Below are 21,551 nucleotides of genomic sequence, written 5' to 3'. Positions count from 1 at the left end.
GTGTCCTCTCTGCTAGGCAGTAGTCCTCCTGTCTTCTATTTCTGGAATTCTTTTGTGCATTCACTAAATCTGAAGCAGAGAATATAGAATATCTCTTTTCCTCTCCAGCTTTCCCTCTCCAGTTTAGAAAAGGGCATACCCTGATGGACTAGAGCACTCCTGATATATGAATGTCATCAGGCAGAGAGGTACCAATTTGTAATTCAAATTGGATAATTATTCAACACAATATGGTTGAATGCCCTGACCATCAAGCTTTTGTATGTAAGTTATTACCATTTTAGGAAAAAACTGCAGGTGTTTTGACCTTCCCTTGGGGGCTGGGCCTGTTATTATCAGTTAGATGTGCTCTGAGCAGATCTACTGTATCGGGACCTTCTGGAGACTTGGAAGGACATTCAGTTTGGACGGTCCAAGGCAGCAGTAGTTTTATGTGCTCTCATAAGGAATGTTCAGACCCAAGACCAGAGGAGTCTGATGAGGTTTTGGCTCAGATTCTGCTGTTACTTAATAGGTGAGGTCTGAATATTGGTTTTGAATGTTTTCTGTGAATGTATTTCATTGGGGCGGGGGGGCTGCGCCTTGGCCATAACCTGCCCACCTCAAAGAGGTTATGCAAAGTTAGTCATTGTGGAAAATGTCTTGACAAACACAGCCCATGCTGATAAGTACCCTATGATAGATGTGTTCTGAATGCTGGGTAAATACTTGAAAGGTGGTCCCAAATAAGAGAAGTTTTCTAGTCTGGGATAATTCTTGAATTGCAATAGGTACTATATCTGTTTTGTTCAGAGTGCTAAACCATGTCTGTCTTTTCTGAAAGAAACGTTTGCTTTTGTGTTCCTTTGTAGGCGTAACCTGACAAAGTTATCCCTGATATTCAGCCATATGCTGGCAGAACTTAAAGGTATTTTCCCAAGCGGCCTTTTCCAGGGAGACACGTTCCGGATCACCAAGGCAGATGCTGCAGAATTTTGGAGAAAGGCTTTTGGTGAAAAGTAAGTTTCTAACTGTGCTTAAAAATAGAGATGTGGGAACAAACTGCACAAAGCATTATGTATTTTTAAAAATTCTGTTTTGTTGTTCAGAAAGGTCTTTGTCAGATTAAAATGAATGATGGGAGAGACCTACTAGTCATTTGGTCCACTCTCTGGGGTGAGGTACAAGTTTGTTCCTTTATTATATTTCCCAGTTCTTTGTCCTGTCTTGTTTTAAATGTGTCAAGTGATGGGTCTTGCCCTAGGAGACTCTTGTATTGTCACAGAGTTTCCCTTGATTATTCAGCTTAAATTTTCCTCTCCTTAATTTAATTCCTTAAATTGTAAGAAAGCTCCATGAACTATGCAAAAAAACCTGCTTTCTTCTTCCAAAGGTTACCGTGCCCCCAATATTACTTGTCCTTTAGCTAAGCCATTATATTAAATTCTTTTCATCTTCCCTCCAATTAGTCTTTCCAATCACTTACTCACCTTTTTTCTGGCTTCTCTGAACTTTTGTCAATTTGCATAATGGCTTTGTTAAGATAGAATGAAGGAGAAAGTGAAGTGCAATGTATATTTTCGTGCAAACTGTTGAAATGTCAGTTTTAATTTTTGTATCGAATAAAACGCTGACTAAATGAACTGTAGAGGTGTCCGCAGCAACATTACAGGATGAAAGTTAATGGAATTGGGTACTGTTTTCTAACTGAGGTAACTGAGGTACTTCACATAAAGAGCTGTCCGAACAAAAAGCAATAATATATTTGCTCATGAATAACACAGTTGTCTGAAGCTAAGCATGTTCTTTCTATGTTTCTATTCCGCTTGATGTTTTAAAAGAAGGAAAATATTCCTTTAAACAGGAGCCTCTGTTTTGGCTTCTGATTATCTTACTTCTCCAGTTAATCGCTCTTTAGAGAATTGTTGCAGGGGGGTTTTGTTGGTGGTTTTTTTTTTTTTAAAACTATCTAGACCTCTAATAAAGGCTTACTGTTAACTCCTCTACCAGCTGCAACGTTATTAAATTCTTATCAAGTGATAGTGTTGTGTACAGCCCAGGGTACATACAAGTATTAACATGATAGGACTGCAGAAGAAAGGAAAGGAGAAAGCAGAGCTAGACTTCAGATTCCAAAATTTTGCATATGCAGAGAAAATTGAAGTTCATTTGGCTGCTAATTTCCTGCAGTATCAAGAAATCCTGTCCTTGCGTAACATGAATACATCTCTTGTGGATAATTTTGATTTTGATTTTTGATTTTCTTCTCTTCCATTATCAAAAAATATATGTAAGGTGCTGGTCTTCAGCATATCACATTTACAGATGGCTTGGTTTTCCCCAGGACTATCGTTCCTTGGAAGAGCTTCCGTCAGGCCTTGCATGAAGTGCATCCAATCAGTTCAGGCCTGGAAGCCATGGCCCTGAAGTCAACGATTGACTTGACGTGCAATGACTACATTTCAGTATTTGAATTTGATATCTTCACACGACTTTTTCAGGTAAGAATTGAGGAACATGAATCACTTGAAATGTGTCTCAGTGCTTCAAGTTAGACTCTTTTCCCAGGACAAAAACTGTATTTTACACACTAAACTGACATTACTTAGGCTGTAAGGGATTTGGTCATCTTGCCCTTCATCCCCTAAACAGCTCTAGTAATACTTAGGACCCTATATTGCAGTAAAAGTGTGTGATACTTCTGGTTGTAGAAAAAAAAAATTGTCTAAATATATACTGCAACTCTAAGGCACATTCACTATCCTCCCATGAATCAGTTTTTCCCTTTCAAAGGTCACTTTTAGACTGAAGTTCTGATAGAACTCCTGTAAGCCAGGAAATGTGAAGCTTAGTTTTATCAATTTGTCTTTCCTTGTCCATCCTTTCTTGTCAGTTTTATTTTTCCATGGGGGGGTTTGCTCAGAATGGAGCACAAGCATGGAAAGAAATTTGGGCTTCCTAGCTTTTGAACTGACACAGCCAGGATGTTGTGGACATGTCTGTGTTCTGTGCACGAGAAATATCTGTATTACTGAAGTGATATTAATAGTAGGTAAAATTCCAACCCACAGTCTTTAATAGTGCTAAACTCAAAAACACAGCTTCTGATGGTGCAATTGGGTATTTACAAGAACAAACACTTACTTCTTTGGCTCTGACTTGCCTTTTCCCATGTGATAGGGTGGGTTGTAATTAAGATATGCCTAGATGAAAAATTCCCATGTTTGGTTTTGCAATGTAGCTGATCTCATTCATTACTTTTTCCAACTATAGTACATAAAGAGCAAGTTAAGAGTTGCTGCAGTTTCTAAGAGATGCACAGTTCTTAGGGAGAGATAATATCATCTTTTAGACAAGTTGAGAAATTTGGGAAAAATGGATGAGATTTAGACACCAAAGCCCTTCTCAGGATTGAGAGCTTCCGAATGGTTGTTATGACTTTTTGTACATCGTTTTAAGGAATATTTAACATGCATGTGCTGGTTTATTTATTCAAATCTTAGACTAGCCACTAATCCTTGCCACACCCATGTGAGGTTAGTTGGTTAAGGAGTAGTCACAAGCATCTTGCACACAGTGAAACTGAGACAGAGAGGGGAGGTCACTTTCCTGAGGCCGTATAGGAAGTCGGTGTTAAGAGATCAGACTAGTCATGGTTTCTGGTCCTGTGCATAATCTTTTTAAACTCCTGTCTTTATCCCTGTCTCAGGAATGAGTCATTTTCTCTGCAGAAGCAACACAAATTGGTAGCTATTCTTGAGCAGTCTTTTTGTGACCTCACTGACTTCTCCCTTGGCATTTATTAAAGGAGTTTTGATTAAGGTCTGTCTTAGGTGATGTTTTTATCACTGACAAGAGAGAAACTCAAATGCTAAGGCTGCTGCATGAGAATGTAGGTTTTGGTTCCTCTACTGGATTTATGCTGGGATAAGAAACCTGCTTCTTTAACTGAAGGACTGATCCCTTTGATTAAGGAATATTGTATGTATTGATACTTTTTAGAAGTGCATGGTTAATGTGTTTCTTTGTTGTTTCTATAGCCATGGTCCTCTTTGCTCAGGAACTGGAATAGCCTAGCGGTGACTCATCCTGGTTATATGGCATTCCTAACGTATGATGAGGTGAAAGCCCGGCTTCAGAAATTCATTCACAAACCTGGCAGGTTAGTGCTTGGCAGCACTGGCTTTTTTATCATTCTTGCTAACATCGCTGATTACTGTGCTGACTGAGGAGATTGGTTTTATTTTGTCTTTGTCCTCCTTCCTCAGAAATTTAAACTGTGAAAAACCCTAGCTTGCCCTGTATTTGGAGATTATCCTCTGTGTGGTGACTTACCTCCTGCCCACCCCCACAATTGTCACAACAGCTCCCTCAGGCCTGAGCACAGAGGCAGACACTGCCAGAGTAAGCCTAAACAGTGGCCTGTTTAGGACCATGAATAAGGGAATGTGTCTGTAGGTCCCATAATTTTATGGTGTATATGCATAAAACCAGGAGAGCTGAGCAGATTGCAGCCCCCAGAAGCAGTGTGTACGTCTGAAGCCAACTTCAGACAGACAAGGCAGCTGACCAGTATTTGCTCTGGCAGAAAGCAGTGTGGCAGGCAGAGCAGGCTGGCTGCAAGGTAATGCTGCAGCCTGGGTGGACTTCAGAGGCTCTGGGGGCAACACATGCTTCTGTGGGCGTTATGGACCTGAGCAGTTTTGGGCTACCTAATGTCCTGGGTAGAACTTGGCCCAAAGCAACAGGGCTAACGGATTTTTCTTTATGCCGGAAGGGCCAAGTGTTCATTTCTGGAGGTTGTTGTTATGCTGTTAGTTCTGTGCTGGTTTTAAAAATGAAAACCTTGTGTAGTCTGTTGGTTCTGTTGTTTGTTGGGTTTTTTTAAAGTTAATTTGAAACAAGTGATTTTAATGATGCTGACTGTTCTTGCTCTGGATTCTGGGTTTAATTTCACCTGGAGGCCAGTGCTTGAATGCTTTTCTCACTTAGTACCAGATTGCAAGGTTCTCCTTTGATCTGCCTGGGGGTAAATTGAGGAAAGCTGGTATAAATCATCAAGTTATTCCTACTATTTTTTATTTGCTGACTTGAGATAGCCAGACAAAGACTGCCTACTGGGCATTTAATCTTTTCTGTCTGTTCCAGTCCAAACTGAAGTTGCTTTTCCTTTGTGTGTTTTTAGTTATATTTTCCGATTGAGTTGTACACGACTCGGTCAGTGGGCCATTGGCTATGTCACTGCAGATGGGAACATTCTTCAGACAATCCCCCACAACAAACCTCTTTTTCAAGCACTGATTGATGGCTTCAGGGAAGGCTTGTAAGTAACTTTATCAAAATGAAGTTTTTTTGCCCTTTTGCCCTTTTTCACTGTGAATTTGTTTTATAAAACTTAATCCTGTGGTGAGGACTTAGTCAGTTGAATGGTAAAACGTACCCTCTGGGTTCATCACACATTATCTACTTCACAGGAGAGGCAGCATGTTGCAGAGGTCAAGCAATCACTGTTGACATCACTGAGCCCCTTTTGGACATCTCTCAGCTCTTCCTTTTTATTTAGACCTTGATTCAGCAAAACAGTTCAGTCATGTGAATAGTCCCATTGATGTCAGTGGAATAATTCATATGCTTAACTGTTTTGGCACTCGAGAATGCTCAGACAGCTATCTTTGCACTGTAGAGCTGTACTGTCCCTTGCAATAGCAAACGATAAGGGTGCATCAGTGTTTCCCTTGTTATAGATTCTTTTCTAGTCCAGTCCTTAATTTGAGCCACGGCAACTGCTTATGGCATCAGTTTTCTTACTCTGGATATTACAGTTTCACTATAGGATGATTTAAGAAGAGTAGTCTGGGGCCATAACATCCTGTTTAAAATAAAAATTGATGCCAGGAAGGAAGACAAGCTTCTTTTTATTTTTAAGAATGACATGTTTGGGTTTTGTCCGACAGTAAAATTCTTCCAAAACTTCTTTTGAATTCAGAATACCTTCAATTCCCACCCCTTGCTTCTCACCCTCATTCTTTCTTACCTCCACCATCCCTAAAAGAAACATTATATTTGTGTTCACGCGCGTGTGCCTCTGTATGTGTATGCGTGTGTGTATATGCACATATAGAGAGAGATATCTTCTTTTTTCCCCAACTGCTTACAGTTATTTATTTCCTGATGGCCGGAATCAGAATCCTGACTTGACTGGCCTGTGTGAGCCCACACCTCAGGACCACATTAAAGTTACACAGGTGAGCAAAGTATTCTATCCCATGAAATTCACTTGCTTTCTTCCTAATTTCTAGCCTCCTCAGCTGTTTATACAATTCTGTCATACTTGGTGTCCCCCAGGCTTGTTTTTAAGGCTGATGTATTGTGTTTTACAGGACTTGCAGAAATCTTTGAATGGTAGGAATGGGCAGAGGAGATTGCAAAGATTAGGTAAAGCTTTATGCAGGGCTGACAGATTTTTAAGATTATTTTTTTTTTAAGAATGTTCTGCCAAATATTGTTTCTCTTGTGCCATCCAGCATGTCTTGAGCCCTGATTTCCTAGGCTGTTCTTGGGACACCTAAACGAAAATCTGGGATAACTTGAAGCGCACTTTTTTCAGAGCTTAACAGATGTATCTAATACATAAAATTGTAGTGAAATCTTTGCAGACTTCTGTTCTTCTTTGCACTGTGTTCTTGTGTTTGGAATTTTTTTTTCTGCAGATATTGTGTTGGGTTTCTTGTAGCTATGACTAATCATGCTTGTTATTTGACAGTATCAACCATGTCTGTCTGTCTCTTTCCCCAAGGAACAATATGAATTGTATTGCGAGATGGGCTCCACATTTCAGCTGTGTAAAATATGTGCTGAAAACGACAAGGATGTGAAGATTGAACCATGTGGCCATCTGATGTGCACGTCCTGTCTCACTGCATGGCAGGTGAGGCGTTGCCTCTTGTTAATCTATCTGAGTGAAGCTAGTTGCTCTTTTACAGAAGGGGTATATTCTCTTCTCAAAACTGTTCAGTTTCCTTCAGGTATGGAGATAGATAGCATAACTAAGGACATAAGCTCATAGTTCAATAATACCAGTGCATCTGTGCCAGCTTCACCAGCACAGGGAGAAGCTGGTTAGATGCCTGATCTCTTAATATAGGAATAGGCAGGAGTGTGAGGACTTGCTAAAAAGCTGTTTCTCTACTTCAGAGGGAAAATAGTCCTCGTAATTGTAGCACAGTTTGCCTTTGTCTTCCTCTCAGTTGAAAGGTACCTGCCAAAAAGCAGGTTTAAATCTCTTTGTATACTATGTGTTGAATTTCTGCATGTAGTGGCTGTTCTAACAGATTTCTTCTCTTCCCTGAAGGAATCAGAAGGCCAGGGTTGTCCTTTTTGCCGCTGTGAAATCAAGGGCACGGAGCCAATTGTAGTAGACCCATTTGACCCCAGAGGAGGGGGAGGATTATCACGGCAAGGGGCAGAAGGAACTCCCTCACCCAATTATGATGATGATGATGACGACAGAGCTGATGATTCCCTCTTCATGATGAAAGAACTCGCTGGTACCAAAGTAAGGTCACCAGAGTGTGTGCTAGTAGATGTGGCAGTATGTACAAAGACTGCATGTTCTCTGTCAGTTTTTTGTGATCTTGAGTGATTTGTGTGTGTGAGGGTTGTCAGACTTTATCACAGGAAAGAGTTTACTCAGTATGGAAAATGTGGATTTAGGTTCAGTTTTGTCAGTTCAGTTTACACTGTCAGTTCTATTAAGCAATGGTGATCACACTTTAAAATCTTTGATCTTTTGTGGGTTGTCTTGAAAGGTTCCATAGAAGGGTGAAAAGGCTGGCTTGACCTATTGGAATGTAAGATCTAGGTTTATAACACTTCTCTACATGCTTAGCAATGATGCTTTTGATTTATTAGCCATAGTTCACCCATATCAGCAAAAATTCATCCATTTTCCCCAGTGATGAATACAACCAACCAGATACGGTCTTCCCAAGGTCCTGATGACTAATTGGGTAGAGGGCAGGCTGTTTTGCTGAGGAAGTCAGTTTGACTGTCATCTTTTTATATGGTGTCTGATAAATTTGTATAATAAAGGTGTGATAACTCTCTGCCGTTAGTGCTACTTCCTGCCCAGAGATGTGTACAAGACGGGGATTCTTTATAGATGTTTTTTCTAAAAGCTTGTTGCTGCTCTTGCATATCTGCACTTAGAATTGTTTTACTGCATAGGGAAGTGGGTTTGAATTTGGCTCATTTTTAATAGTTGAATTCACTGAAATAAGCTGCCTTTCCTGGTCAGAAGGAATCCTCTATACTGATTTGCCTATGATCGTATTTCTCTTTAGCTTCCACCCTGTGAAATAGTGTACTTAACAGTAAACCGTATTCCTGGAGGTAGTTTTTGTATACATAGCTTGGGGAAGCAAAGCAATTTCCTTAGCATGACATCCTGTTGTGGTTTGCAGTAGGCTAGTACTCTGTATTAGTTGACATTAGTGAGTTCAAAACTGTGTAAAGCTTTTCAAAGTTAGAAAGCACTAGCCTTGCTTGTAAAAGAAACTTCATGAAAAAGAGAAAAACAGGCGCTGTTCTGATTTGTGAGCTGGAAAAACAGCTTTCCAGGGACAAAAATGGAGGTGTTGGTGTACACTAGTGAATGCTGTTTACACCCATGACACTGTAGTCAGTAGTTTGCACTGTGGTGCCTGCAGTGATAAGTAGGTTTTGCAGCAGATTATGCCCTCTTGCGTTGAAAAGAAATGAAGCTTTCTTCTGCTCAGGGCCCAGTAAGGCAGGTTTGTTACTCCAGCAAAACAGCTTGTCTTTTATTGTGCCATTGCTAAGTGTGCATTTTTAGTTGTGTGCCACAGCTAAGCTCATTGGTGACCTTCAAGGCTTGCTGCAAGTAAATGCAGTTGAGCTGTGTAATTGCCTTCATTTACTGGTGTATGTTTGTTACCAATATAGTCATTTGTTACTAATAGTGATATTGAAGCCAGTACAAGTCACAGAGCATGAAAGCCTCCCTAGAGAAAAGGAGTTCTGCTGGATTTTGTCATTTGTTGATTTTCCCATTCTTTTCTTTTCCAGGTCGAGCGTCCTCCTTCTCCGTTCTCAGTAGCTCCACAAGCCACCCTTCCTCCCGTGCCACCACGACTGGATCTTTTGCAGCAGCGAGTGTCCAATCCGCCTGGGGCTTCCAGTCCTGGGACCACTTCAAAGGTCAAACACACTGTTTGCCCTTCCAGCTATGATTTTGATGGGGCAGGCAGTAAGAGCAGCATTGTTGGCGAACACTATGTGTTCTCTGTGATATCCCTAAGTACTTCACACAAGGCTTTTTTTTCCTTCCTTTTCTGTAGTCCTCTTAGGCCACTTACCTTTCATTCCCTAAGAGGGCCCAGTCTGTCCTGAAAGCAAATGCTTCTTTCTGGAATCTGTGGTAGGAGAGTCCCTTTTTGCTGTTTAAAGGGCCTGTCTTCTCTTCACATTCATCCATGCAATTGCTAGAAAGAAGCTGGTCCTATGCTGAAGTACTTGCTCCCTTAGGGTGACTGGTGTCCTCCTGTTGAGCTACCAAGTTATTGTTACTAGTATCGTCACTGTTTTTTCAACCTCAGCCACTGCTGCCTGTGCCCTTTGGAGCTGCATTTATGGGCTTGTGTTTTGTTCTAGCTAGGAGGCTAGATGTGGGAAGGTCATATTCCTGTCCCAACTTTTCTAAACAGATTTTTCCATCAAGCATTTTTTTTCAGATAGAAAACTAAGGAAGGAATGAAATATGTGTGACTGGGAGATTAACTGGTTTTCTGATTGGCTAGCAGAAGGCAGTAGTGTGATCTCGGTGGTGTTTGGTCATTGGCTGTTGAGATATGGCAGTGGTTCTTCAGCTGGTTTGGATGAAGTAATGAAATAATGCTTGAAAGTTCAGGCAGAAGAAAATATCCATTTCTATGAATATTCATTGCTGACTGATGAATGATAATTTGTATAAATAACCCACAATTGAATCTTTTTCTTGAATGATGGGTATCCCTTGTTTGGAATCCAATCTAATGCTGCTATAAGCTTTTTTTTTTTTCCTTCAAGAAAAACAATCTGGGGTGTTTAGTGCCTGGCTGTAGCTGCACACAGTTACTATGTTATCTCTTCAAGCTAGTAGAAGAGGTGTCTTTGGAGGGTTAACATGTGGAGATGATCTCTACATCCTTTGAGATAATTTCTTGTAAAAATAGATAAAACCCAAAACTCACCCTTTTGCCACCTGCCTTCCTCTTTTTTACATTTTGTGGCTAGACTACCTTTGTTAAGCAATATTTTACATTCTTCTGCCTTCCAGGCTGCACCTGGTACTCTTCACAAGGATAAACCTTTGCCAATCCCACCCACGCTCAGAGATCTCCCACCGCCACCACCTCCAGACAGGCCACATTCTATTGGGACTGAAGGTCGACCTCAGAGACGTCCCCTGCCCTGCACACCAGGAGACTGTCCTTCGAGAGACAAACCACCCCCTGTGCCCTCCAACCGTCAGGCGGACCTGTGGCCATCCAGGCCAATTCCAAAAGCCCCATCTGTAGCTCTCAGCCCAGGTGACCCTTGGGCTGGGAGAGAACTGTCAAACAGGCACTCGCTGCCCTTTTCCTTGCCCTCTCAGATGGACTCCAGGGCTGACAGCCATCGGCTTGGGAGCACGCTCAGCCTGGACAACCCAGTGGTGAGTAGGCCTATTGGAGGTGAAGATAGTCTGTCAGGAATTAAATCTTCCAAGGTGCCCTCTTCTAATAGTTTACATCTGAATAGGGCAATCTTGTGCCAAGGGAGAGATGGAAAGGAACTGGTGAGTGCCCAGCAAGGGGGAATAATGAGAAGACTTCTTAGGGAAGTGCTTTCGTGCCTCTTGGGAGCAAGGCTGAGATCCTAGTTGGAGCAGTCATGAGCCGCAAAAATTTCATGATCACTGTTCACCTTTCAGTTTTGAAAACCTGAATGTTTTGTATTGGGAGCTGGTATGCTGAAAAAGTGTAATTTACTCCTCTCAGTTTTCAGTCCTATAAAATGTATACACAGTAGCTATGATTAGTTTAACACAGTAAAATCTGAGCTAAATTTGGATCTGTTACTATTACCAGTGTCATGCTGTGTAACTTAGTCCAACATATTGTTCTCTGAAAGAAATCCCAGGCAGTTTTGCTTTCTTTGATTCCATTCCCCTAATTTTTCCTTTTAAAACCTCCAGCTTTCTAAAATTGACAGCAAGTATGTTTTTAGCCAAGTTGTCTAAGAAAATGACACTCGCACAGTTGTCATTCTGTCTGTGTGTGTGTGTACTTGTCTATATCCTTTTCCTCTTGTATTCTATTTTGGCCTTTTGGCCTATTTCAGCTGAATTTGCCAAAGCCATTGGAGTCTCAAAAGATACGAAGTTCCTGCAGGTTTTGTGTAAACAGGCAGTTGGCTACAGGAGAAAAACCCTGCTTGTGCCCTCACTGAGGGAAAACTGTCACAGAACTATTGGATTTCTAAGATGTCAGTAAATGCTTAGGAATAAATGAAGATTCTTTATTCCCCCAGAGGGTGTGTTGAATGACTGGCTGACAGCTTTGCAACTACACTGGTATATGTGGTGTTTCTGATTCCTGGTTTGGAATTTTTTCTTTCAGAGCTTGAACAGTGGTCCAACAACAACCTCAGAGTGTGAACACCCCAAAATTAAACCCTCCTCATCTGCCAATGCGATCTACTCCTTAGCTGCCAGGTCTGTTGTTTTCTAGCAAAAGTGCTCTTTTCTAACTTAGAGAATAGTAATTGCAGGGCTCTCTCCATGCTGGTGCCAGGGACAGAATTTGACACAACTCTGTCAGCTTTAGTTTCAATCTCTGACAGATTCAAAATAAACAATCTAGAGAAAGTGGATGTAATCAGCATCCCAATACACAATCTAGAGAAATTAGATTAAATTAGCATCCCAAAGATCTGCAGATAGTGCTGGTAGTTACCCTTGGCTGTGGCAATAGGAAACAGGCTACAGTTGCCACTAGCTCTTTTATGAATTCACTTCTGAGTTGGTCTTTATGTGAAGTAGGTGATGTATAATGTGTATGGTATTGTCAGCTTCCTTTTGCGTAGTGACTTTGTGCCAGCGTGACCTCGTATCTGGGCTGCTGAGAGTCCTAAGAGCCAGGTTATTTCTTTAGACAGAATCACTATAAGATGGCTGCTTGCTACTTCCACTGTGGATTTTAAAGGCCACTTTGATATTAATTAGATTTGGCTTAGATGTTTTTCTGATGTTTATATCTTGTTTCTTCTGCCTCCAGACCACTGCCTGTACCAAAACTGCCTCCTGGGGAACAGTCTGAAAGCGATGAAGACACTGAATACATGTCGCCATCCTCTCTGCCTGTGGTGCCTCCAGGTCCTGCTGTACAAAAACCAGATATCAAAATGCCTTTGGAAATGACTCAGAGTTTACGGTGAGATTCTGTTTGTACATACTGTGCTTCCTCCTCACAGCTCTGGGAAAGCATATTTGTTTATTAGGGTGGAGATTTTGCTTGCTGGGTTTGCTGAATTCCCCCAGTGATATTCACCAGATCTAGGCTAGCATAGCTAACTGTAAATGAAAGGTGACTACTGCTCTTTTGCAGAATCCTTTTCAAGTATTAAAGGAGTTAGATAACCACTCCTCCCTCTTTCTGCCAGTAACCTTTTGAGAGCAGCAGCAACTGAAATTCAAAATTCTATTAAAAGGTTGTGTTCTGGTGGTATCAATTAAATTATTTTAAGCTGATATGCAGTACTGCAATATACATTACTAAAGCTTTTTCTGGAACATATATTCTTTCACAGAACAGTGGTGATTTCACTTTGAAGTGGGGATCTGTGCAGAGTCTCAGTCACAGAGACTAGGTGGTGGTGGTTGACCACTGTCACTTGTCTGAAGGGAAATATGTGTTCTCTCCCTCAGCGTTTTAGACTGCAACCAGCAGACGGATGCCTGTATGTATGAAGCAATGTACAACATTCACTCCCAAGCAGCATCCTCTGCTTTCGAGACTGTCAACACTTCTGGTGAGTGGGTGTGCTAAAAAAACAACTGAGAAACTGGGGTACAATGAACTGGTCCCAGTCCCAGCTGGAACAGCGTTTTAGGCTAAATTAAATGTTACTTCTAGTCTAAATTAGATGTTACTTCCTTTCACTGTTAAAACAGCTAGGATGTATGTGGAAACATCTGGATATGTGTACTGCAGACTGCACGTGGGGATGCTGTTGAGAACCCTGGATGGAATGCACTGTAAAAATACTCAAGAGTTGCTAAAAAAAATGCTGGTTTTGAAGATTTTTGTATTATTTTTTTTTTCCCTGGGCAGCAGTTGTCAGCCCACATCTATCATAAGTATTTTTAATGTAATACTACCTTCTGGAAAGAGCTTCCATTGAATGCAGGGTTTTAGCAACAAAACCTTAGTTCTGTGTCCTGTCAATGTTTGTGGACTACAGGGGAACAGAGTCTGCCTTGAGAGACAGAAGCTCTGTTCAGTCCCAGAGTTCTGTTTAGTCCCAGAGCTCAGAATGTGCCTCTTATTCTAGATGAAGTGGATCAGGCAGCAGCCACTGCCAGCAATGGCCCTGAAGAGTCAGAAAATGAAGAAGATGGCTATGATATCCCCAAACCACCACTACCGGTTGCTATTGCTCGTCGCACACTGTCTGATATCTCCAATGCCACACCTGCCTTCAGCCGAATGTCTTTGGAAAATGACCCTCTAACAGGTTAGAGAACACCTGAACTCTTCGTGTTGTAGTGGGTACTAATGACTTGCTATGCATGTTTGAAACTTAGGTCACTCACTCAAGGTTTTTTATGTAAGCTGTAAAATCAGGTTTATAAGGCAGAATTACACTGTTTCTTAGGTGTCCAGTTTGGTTTACAACTTGGAATGCGCTGCCTTGGTCATTTAATCACTGAGCTAGCAAATCACATTTAAAATCACAGTTAGGAAAACCTTTCCTCAGCTTAAAGGATACTCCTTAAGCCACTGTTTCCTATAGGGCATGCCTTTTGTACCAGGGCGTACCAGGGCATGAAACAACTTCAGAATGTTGCTGTTTATCAGTGTTCCAAGTAAAAGATGACATGACTGACCTTGCACAGCTTATGTCTGGCTCAGTTTTGGCTGCAGTTATTGCCAGCAGATGGCATAAGTGTACTGCTTGATGCTGTCAGTTCCTTTGAGCAGGGACCTAGTGGCTCAACAAGGTCAGCTTTTTGTCCCTGGGGAGTAGAGGACATCTTATCCTCCTGGCTGCAAGGCACATTCTCTGAGGGAGAAACTAAAGCCTCGCCTCTCCAAGAGCCTTTCTGCATAATGCTTGACTTATTCCCTGCAACTGCCCAGCAGCTCTAAAGGAAGCTCTGAAACTCTTCTTGTTGGGGACTTTCAGCATGTCTGAACACCCTGGTGATTTGCCAAGTGAGAGGAATGAGTTTCTTGTTCCTTCTGGAGGCAGACAGGAGGCAGAGCCTCCTATAGCCAGGACCACTTGCCCCAGTGAGTATTCTATTCACCTGCTTCACCACTTCCCCTTCCCTGAGCTTGCCCTTCTTCAGCGCTGAGAAGAACTTACTAGAGCAGAGAAGTTTATTAGCTTTTGCCGCTCCTCCCTGCTCCCTGCCTTACTTTTTCAGTCTGTCACTGTGTCTGCAGGATGTGGTTGACCAGGGGTAGGAAGGGGCAAAGAGAGCTCACATCCTGCTTGCTCCCAGATGAAGTGCTGAGCTTCATCACTGACCATTCTTTGTTTCTACAGCCCTGAAATAACAGTGCTGTTGTCCTGCTTTGTAGTGTTAGGAGATCCGCTAATGAAAAATGCTGTGAAAATGCTGATTGTTACTGCTCTGGGAAGCATATGCAGTTTTCTGAAACATAGGATATTAGCTACTGCTGAAGCATGGTGTTAAGCAAGCTTGACTAGTATGGGATGCATTTTGGCAGATTTATGTTCTCATGCATTGTGCCCTACAGTTTAGTTTCTTAATCATTTACCAAAAAAAAGCTGTGCTAGTAGTTGCCCTTTCAAATTGACCCATGGTCTCTGAAATTTGATCCAGTTCAAGCTGAAACAGCTTTTTCAAAAGACAATTGGGGGGAGAGAAGTGGGTAGTCCTTTTTCTCAAATGTACAAAAAGTCTTTTATGTATAAGAAGCTTGTACTTTGAAGATGAGGGAGTTGAACTGCATTGTGGTTGATGAGGAAGCTTCAATGAATTTGTTTCCTGAAGAGCCTTCTCTATCTTAGTGCTTTTGGTACAAGTTTTTCAGAAAGGCTCCACAATGACTGCTTCTTTTCTGACCAGTGCTGCAGTGTCCACTCTTAAAAAGGGATTGTTTGGACATTCTTAGTCTTACAGAATTGTCTGTTGTACACCAGTTCTACTGCTAGAAAACTCTATCTTGAGTGCCTTGAGGAGTTTCTCCAGAAGACAAATAAAACTTTCTTTAAGGTGATGTCAAATACTCATGCAGAGCGAGTATTTGTGATTTGCAAAGTAGGCAAAAATGCTTTCTGCAATGATCCAGGAGATTAGAACTCAAAAATTATCAGATGTTGGATTAACACATAAAGCAATGTGTCGGAGTGTTTGGTGTCTTGTTTGGTTTATTGACTATTCTTTTTTCTCCCCAAGAGTAGTGCATGATGTGGCTATGGACAAGTAACACATCTGATCGACTTAAGAGAAAAGGCAGAACAGGCTGAGCTTAATGATCTGCCATAGCTGTCAGCCATTAGGTAGGGTGAGCTTCAGCAGGAGCTCTTGTAGATGGCCCTGGCCTGCTGATGGGCTGGGAGAGGAGCAGAACCTTCAGAGAACGTAATTCAGTTGCTTGAGCAGTTGTGGTGGATGAGTTATAACTGATAGATCTGGTTTTGTGCATACTCTCCCTCATGCTGCAATGTGGACAACAGTTTTGTGAGGAGAGGTCAGCATCTGGATAGTTAGACTGGGGGTTGCTGTCTGATTCTAGAAGGAAATATGATGTTTGGTAAAGTTGCATATTCTTGGTGTCTTTTTTTTCCCAGCAGGTCTTTGTTTCTTGTTCTAAGGCTGATACCTGAGCTCTGCTCACAGGCACATATACATCCCTTGTCAATTTTTTCTATTTATGTGGTTTTATCTTAATAAATGAGCCTGATGTGGCCTCCTAATTAAAGAAAATCTCCATAACCATTTTTGCACACAAGAGGGGAAGCTGAGCTAATCCATACCATTGTGAGAGGTTAGGCTGGTTAGAGAAAGTGGCGTAGCTTTCAGTGTCATGTTTTTTAAGTGCCATTTATCAGTCTAGTGGCATTTCTGCTTTGTTCCAAGCAAGAATCACATGTCCTTTTTTGAAGTGATGTGTTTGTTTCTCCTTCCAGGTTTTACAGATGGCTCTCAAGTTCCAGAAAGGCCACCAAAGCCGCTACCACGGAGAATAAATTCGGAGCGGAAAGCAGGGAGCTGCCAAGCAGGCGGAGCCAGCAGTGGGACCAGTGCGTCACTGCAACTCTCCAGTGAGATTGAGAATCTAATGAGCCAAGGTTACTCATATCAGGACATTCAGAAAGCACTGGTCATTGCACATAACAATATTGAAATGGCCAAGAATATTCTCCGGGAGTTTGTTTCCATTTCCTCCCCTGCGCATGTGGCCACATAGCACATTACCTCCACACCTGCAACTTCTGTGGACCAACTGCCTGGGCAGCCGTAGCCCAGCTACGCACCAAAGGGGAAGGGGGTTCCTATAGAGACTTCATGCTGAGGTCAGTCCTGCCTCTTAAAAGAATCAGTTATCAGGTTTTTGTGGTTCCAGATTTCAAAGCAGTGGAATGAAATGGAGCAGAATGGTGTTTTATACAGTGTATGTCTTGGAGTCCTTTACCCCTACCTCTTGTTTGAGAGAACAGATTTATTTCCAGGGTGTTGGTAGAGAAAGGCATCGCAACAAGGGATCCCCAAGCTGATGCCCTGGAGGCTGGGGGGGAGTGTTTTGTGCTGTGAATTCTAAGTGAATGCTCTGAGAAACAAAGTCTCAAGGTCGGTGTGGTGTGTCCTGTGGTTCATGGTACTAGGTTTGGATCTGTTAGCTGCTGTGTGTCTGGCTCAGGCTTTTTAGAGCAGCTGGGAGGTCACTTTCTGCTGGGAATAAGTAGGAGACCTTGGAAGAATCTTCTGATTGCTTCCTGTTTGCCATGGTGTTTTTCCCCCTTGCCTGTAATAATACCATTTACTGCTTATGATTCAAGTCCTCCCTTTTTGCCTGGAGATAGCGTGACTAGCTTCTGTCAGGCATTTTGATCTTGACAGTGCTGGGAGTTGGATTTCTCTCATGTGTCCTCTTGCCAGCAGCACTGGCAGCACCAGATTCCAGGCAGCTAGATGTACTGAAAGTTTTGTGTGTTTTTGAGGGGTGGGAGAGGGTGGGAAGAATTTGAGTCAGAGCAAAGAACTGGCTGCTGCTTCTCTTTTTAGCCCTGAGCATTTTGTGCTTCAATGCTCAAACTTGATTGTGGCCCTGCTGGGCTTGAGCAGCCGTCACTGGACACTCCCATGCGCTCTTTCTCTAGGAATGTTGCACCTGGTAAATATGATGTTTTATTTATCTTAATTGCATGGTGGCTGTCGCAGAGTACTGGCCTTCATGCCCATTCCATCATCTCCTTCAGAGAACTTTTGCGGAGGCCAGCTGTCTTTGTGCCAGGCTGTTTTGTGGAATTGGTAGATGCAGCTGATGTATTCATTTGTATCTTACCTGCTTTACCAGTAAAAGAAATGCAGCAGTTCTCTGCATGACTATCAAAACAACGTGGGGGCTCTTCTTTCCATTTCCATTACTCTAAGGTATTGCCAGAGCTTATCTTGAAACAGATCTGGGAAACTTCTGTGTTTGTAAAATGATCGCACAGCTTTAAAAGTCAGTACTCAGCTGTTACTTTGAAAAAACCTGACTTGAATACTCAGCTACTTAACTCTGTTCATATATGCTTGACGTGCGAGAAGTGTATGGCTCTTTTTGAGAGGATGTAAATCAAGTAGGGTACACAGATCACAGCCTGACAAACGAACAAGTGCTCTGTGTACACTGAGAGGCTATTAGACTTTTGAAGCATGTCTAGTATTATTTGCATCTCTCTAAGGGCAGCAGTAGTCACTAGGCAAAGGGTTGCAGCTTGAAATGTTGGAGTGATTATGGCAGTTGGATGCAGCTTAGCCTTTTAAAGAATCCAGTAGCTGGGCCTAGATCTCAGAGAAACTTGCAATTGGCAGAGAGAACTTAACAAGTATTATCAAAGGGAACTAAGCTTAAAATGTTTGGTTTATGTAGAGTATAGGTTTCTCTCTAGATCTACACCTTTATAAATTGATGCAGTGAGTTCCAGGCAGTTTAAAAGCATGAACTGTCCTTCTTTACTCCCCTCCTTTCTGTAGTAAAGAAAATGTTCTCTGAAACTGTAAGAAGATCTTCTGCAACCTTTGCAGGCTGTCACCACTGTTGCTATTTTGGGGCCAGGGCTGAAACTTGCAAATGCAGCACACTGATGAGATTTATGTCAGTGGGCATGGTGCTGTGCAATGGTGCAGAGAGAGGTCAGGTGCAGCCAGGAGCAGGGTCTGGCCTTGGTGAAAGTGCTGAGTTGCAAAGAAGGTGATGTCAGTGCATATTGTACTTGGGGAAGAAGAACTGTTGTTTTTCCTCTGCCCACGTGTGCAACAGTCAGCAGTATCATGAACCAGTCCTGCTTTTTCTGTGTGAAGCGCTCTGCCAGTTACACATGGCAGCCTTGGTCAGTGTGTCTGTAGGAGCTTCTAGAGAAGCAAGCCCAGCACTGATGCTGCTGAGGCAGGAACATGGGGCAGCTCTGGTTGTTCTCTCAGTAGCTCTGCATGTTACACTTGTGAGCCTGAGCAACCAGTCCTAGTGTATGAGAGTTATTTCCTGGCTTTGTCCTGGAGAACCAGGTAAAAACCCTTTTGTGAGGGAGCACTACGGTTTTATTTCCCTCTTTTGTATTCTCTCCAGTGGTGCCGCTAGCTCCGTGTTGGGTTTGGAGCCACTTCATTTCTGACTTGCTGTGTAAACTCAGTGCAAGTGTGTTTGTGTGGCATGTGACTCTTGCCACTGCCAAGGCTGTGTAAGAGCCAAGTCCAGCTAGCTAGAAAGCCTTAACTCTTGTCTTGCACGGTGTGTGTGATCAGACTAGTGATACCCTGTCCCATACAAGCCCTTTATTACAGGCTTGTTGTAATGTTAAATTAAATCCTGCCTAGCAGAGCTATTACAAGCCAGTCTTTGGGGTTTATGTGCTGAGAGACGTTTCTATGGGTATTGTTCCAGGTATTAGAGATTAGAGAGAGCAGTCTTTGTGGCATGTATCACTAATTTTTCTGCATGTGTCCTTTCTGTGCACTGTTTGTCTCAAACTGATTTTAAAAACTTAAGTCTTGGCTTTTCTTCCTTAGAAATGTAAGCCTTTGCTAGTACCACTGAAGTGCAGCAGAGTCCTGACCATGTCTTATGGCTGTGCTCTGTGAAGTCAATCCAGGCACTGTACAGTGTATTTTTCTTGTTCTTTCAGAAAGGTAAGCCTAAGATTGATTTCTCTTTTTTTCCCTTCACCTCCTTGATCTTTATTCTTAAGAAGTTAACTTTATGACGCTACTTTAAAAAAAAGAGAAAAAAAAAACAAACAACCCAAATGTCTAGTGCCTTTCTTAAGGGAATGCTGCATCGCTAGGCTAGATTTGAGTATCCATCCCTCTGTGAAAATGAAGAGCCCGAACTAGACAAGCTGTAAAGATGCCTTTGAGCGTGAGACTGCTTTGAAAGGGGTGAAAAGAAGGGGCAAGAAAGATGGGCAATTGTCACTTCAACTTTGACACTGTGTTTTGTAGCATTTCAACTGTGGAGGTTTCCTACTTTACCTGTTACTAACAGTGACTTGTCTGGACTGGTGCTGTAGTAAGCCTGGTGTGAAGACAGTAGAACTGTAGGACAGGATTGGCTTTGCTTGTAACAAAATACGAGTTCTGCTCATAAAAAATGCTGGTTTTCCCCCTACCTGTCAACCCTGGACACAAAGCAAGCAGAAAACACTTTGCACAGTAAGAGTTGGGCACAAAATGTGTGGGACCAGTATGTGTCTCTGCGCAGCGAGCAGCAGGTAGCTGTGGAAAGCAGGCAAGTATCATCTGTTCTGAACAGGGTTTCCAGCTGACTTAGTATGTTCAATGCCACTGTAGCTGAATGGGAATCTGAAATGAGACATATCCTGCCAGGGGAGTGGTAAAACTTGTCTGCTGCACTGCCCTTGCCTGTCTGTCTCTGCAAGTGCTGCAACTTGAGGCATGGAGTGTCTCTGCTGGGATCCAGCGGACTTGCTTTCACTATAAACAGCTTTTCTGCATGCCCTTTACTGAGCCCTTACCTTGGGGGAGCCAGATAGGCTCAGAGTACAGCATGTTGCTTCCTGCACTAGACTGATTACATTACTGTAGCTAATCCTGAGGCAGGGTCATTACTGTAAATGTTTTTTTCAGTGAGCAAGAAAAAATGCAACTCCCCGCGCACTTTCTTAAAGGTGCCACTTTAAAAATTAGTGGGGAATAAGGACACTTATTTTTAAAGTTCCTAATAGAAATCTTTTTTGAAATTCCCAGTGGGGGAGGAACAGTTGTTCTTTCTCTTGAATGACAAATACCAATTTGTATAATATCAGTGTTAAAAATGTTGAGATTTTCACAAAATATTTTAAAAAAATATAATAGTGTCATTAATATAAAAATATAATAGCAGTATTTAATCCTTTCAGATCTGTAAAGAATAAGGAAAAACAGAAGGTAAATATTCTTACAGAGAGTAGCTGAGCTTTAAGGTTCACTTGGTTTAAAGTCCTCATTTTGTTGCAAATGCATTGTTAATGTTTAGAGGTTATACTAATGTTATTTATTAATTGTTTTCATTCTCGTATGCTGCCCACTAAGAGCTTCTTTGTTTGGGATTTCATTCACCTGTGTCAGTAAAAAGAAAACAAAACAAAGTTTTATTTTTAAATAAAATTTCCTTTGTTGTAGCATATTGTCTGTGTTGTGTTGGTTCTGTGAGCCCTGGAAAAAGAATATCCTGCTTAAGCTTGTCTCAGTCATCTTGTTCAGGGTGCCCAAGTCTGAGATGTTCAGTTAGGCTCCTGGATCTCTTACAGACTTTGACTGACTTTGTCGCTATTTTAACTCTTACCACAATTATCTGTTAAATTGAAATTCGTATCATGGATACTAACAAACAGAGGGCAGGAAAGATTTATAGAAAGTTTATACTAATAAGTCTATTTATAGAGTTAACGTATTCTAATAGAATTGATTAATAGAGTCTATAATCCATCAGGACATAGTAGAGTCTGAGAATGACATTAATGGGTTTGTTAACATCCATGAACAGAGTCTAAGGGAGTCCATAGGAATCTAGTAAAGTCTGATGGGTTCTGCAGTGTCTGTTGAGGTCTAGCAGATCCTGAAGAGTCAGTCC

General features: G+C 41.9%; 1 protein-coding gene across 3 annotated transcripts in view; it reads left to right on the top strand.

Moving 5' to 3' along the window:
• CBL (Cbl proto-oncogene) overlaps positions 1–21,102 on the top strand; it is a 45,406-nt gene extending 24,304 nt beyond the window's left edge. The window contains exons 3-17 of one of the 3 annotated variants that reach the window (XR_007505998.1): positions 852–998; positions 2,324–2,480; positions 4,020–4,141; positions 5,165–5,302; positions 6,137–6,224; positions 6,776–6,907; positions 7,331–7,534; positions 9,067–9,198; positions 10,316–10,693; positions 11,640–11,734; positions 12,297–12,452; positions 12,947–13,050; positions 13,573–13,755; positions 16,405–16,791; positions 19,490–21,102. Coding sequence is in view for 2 of the 3 variants with exons in the window: in XM_049800126.1 (XP_049656083.1) it covers positions 852–998; positions 2,324–2,480; positions 4,020–4,141; positions 5,165–5,302; positions 6,137–6,224; positions 6,776–6,907; positions 7,331–7,534; positions 9,067–9,198; positions 10,316–10,693; positions 11,640–11,734; positions 12,297–12,452; positions 12,947–13,050; positions 13,573–13,755; positions 16,405–16,685 (2,317 nt within the window). In the remaining variant the exon portion in view is untranslated. Of the gene's footprint in view, positions 1–851; positions 999–2,323; positions 2,481–4,019; positions 4,142–5,164; positions 5,303–6,136; positions 6,225–6,775; positions 6,908–7,330; positions 7,535–9,066; positions 9,199–10,315; positions 10,694–11,639; positions 11,735–12,296; positions 12,453–12,946; positions 13,051–13,572; positions 13,756–14,427; positions 14,535–16,404 lie in introns of all 3 variants that reach the window. The other 2 variants (XM_049800127.1, XM_049800126.1) reach the window with 2 other exon arrangements.
• Positions 21,103–21,551: the final 449 nt, after the last annotated feature.

This window comes from Accipiter gentilis, chromosome 5, assembly GCF_929443795.1.
Source record: "Accipiter gentilis chromosome 5, bAccGen1.1, whole genome shotgun sequence".
In the NCBI taxonomy this organism is placed as follows: domain Eukaryota; kingdom Metazoa; phylum Chordata; class Aves; order Accipitriformes; family Accipitridae; genus Astur; species Astur gentilis.
The sequence above is the reverse complement of the archived record's forward strand: the minus strand, read 5'-3'. Positions and strand labels throughout refer to the sequence as shown.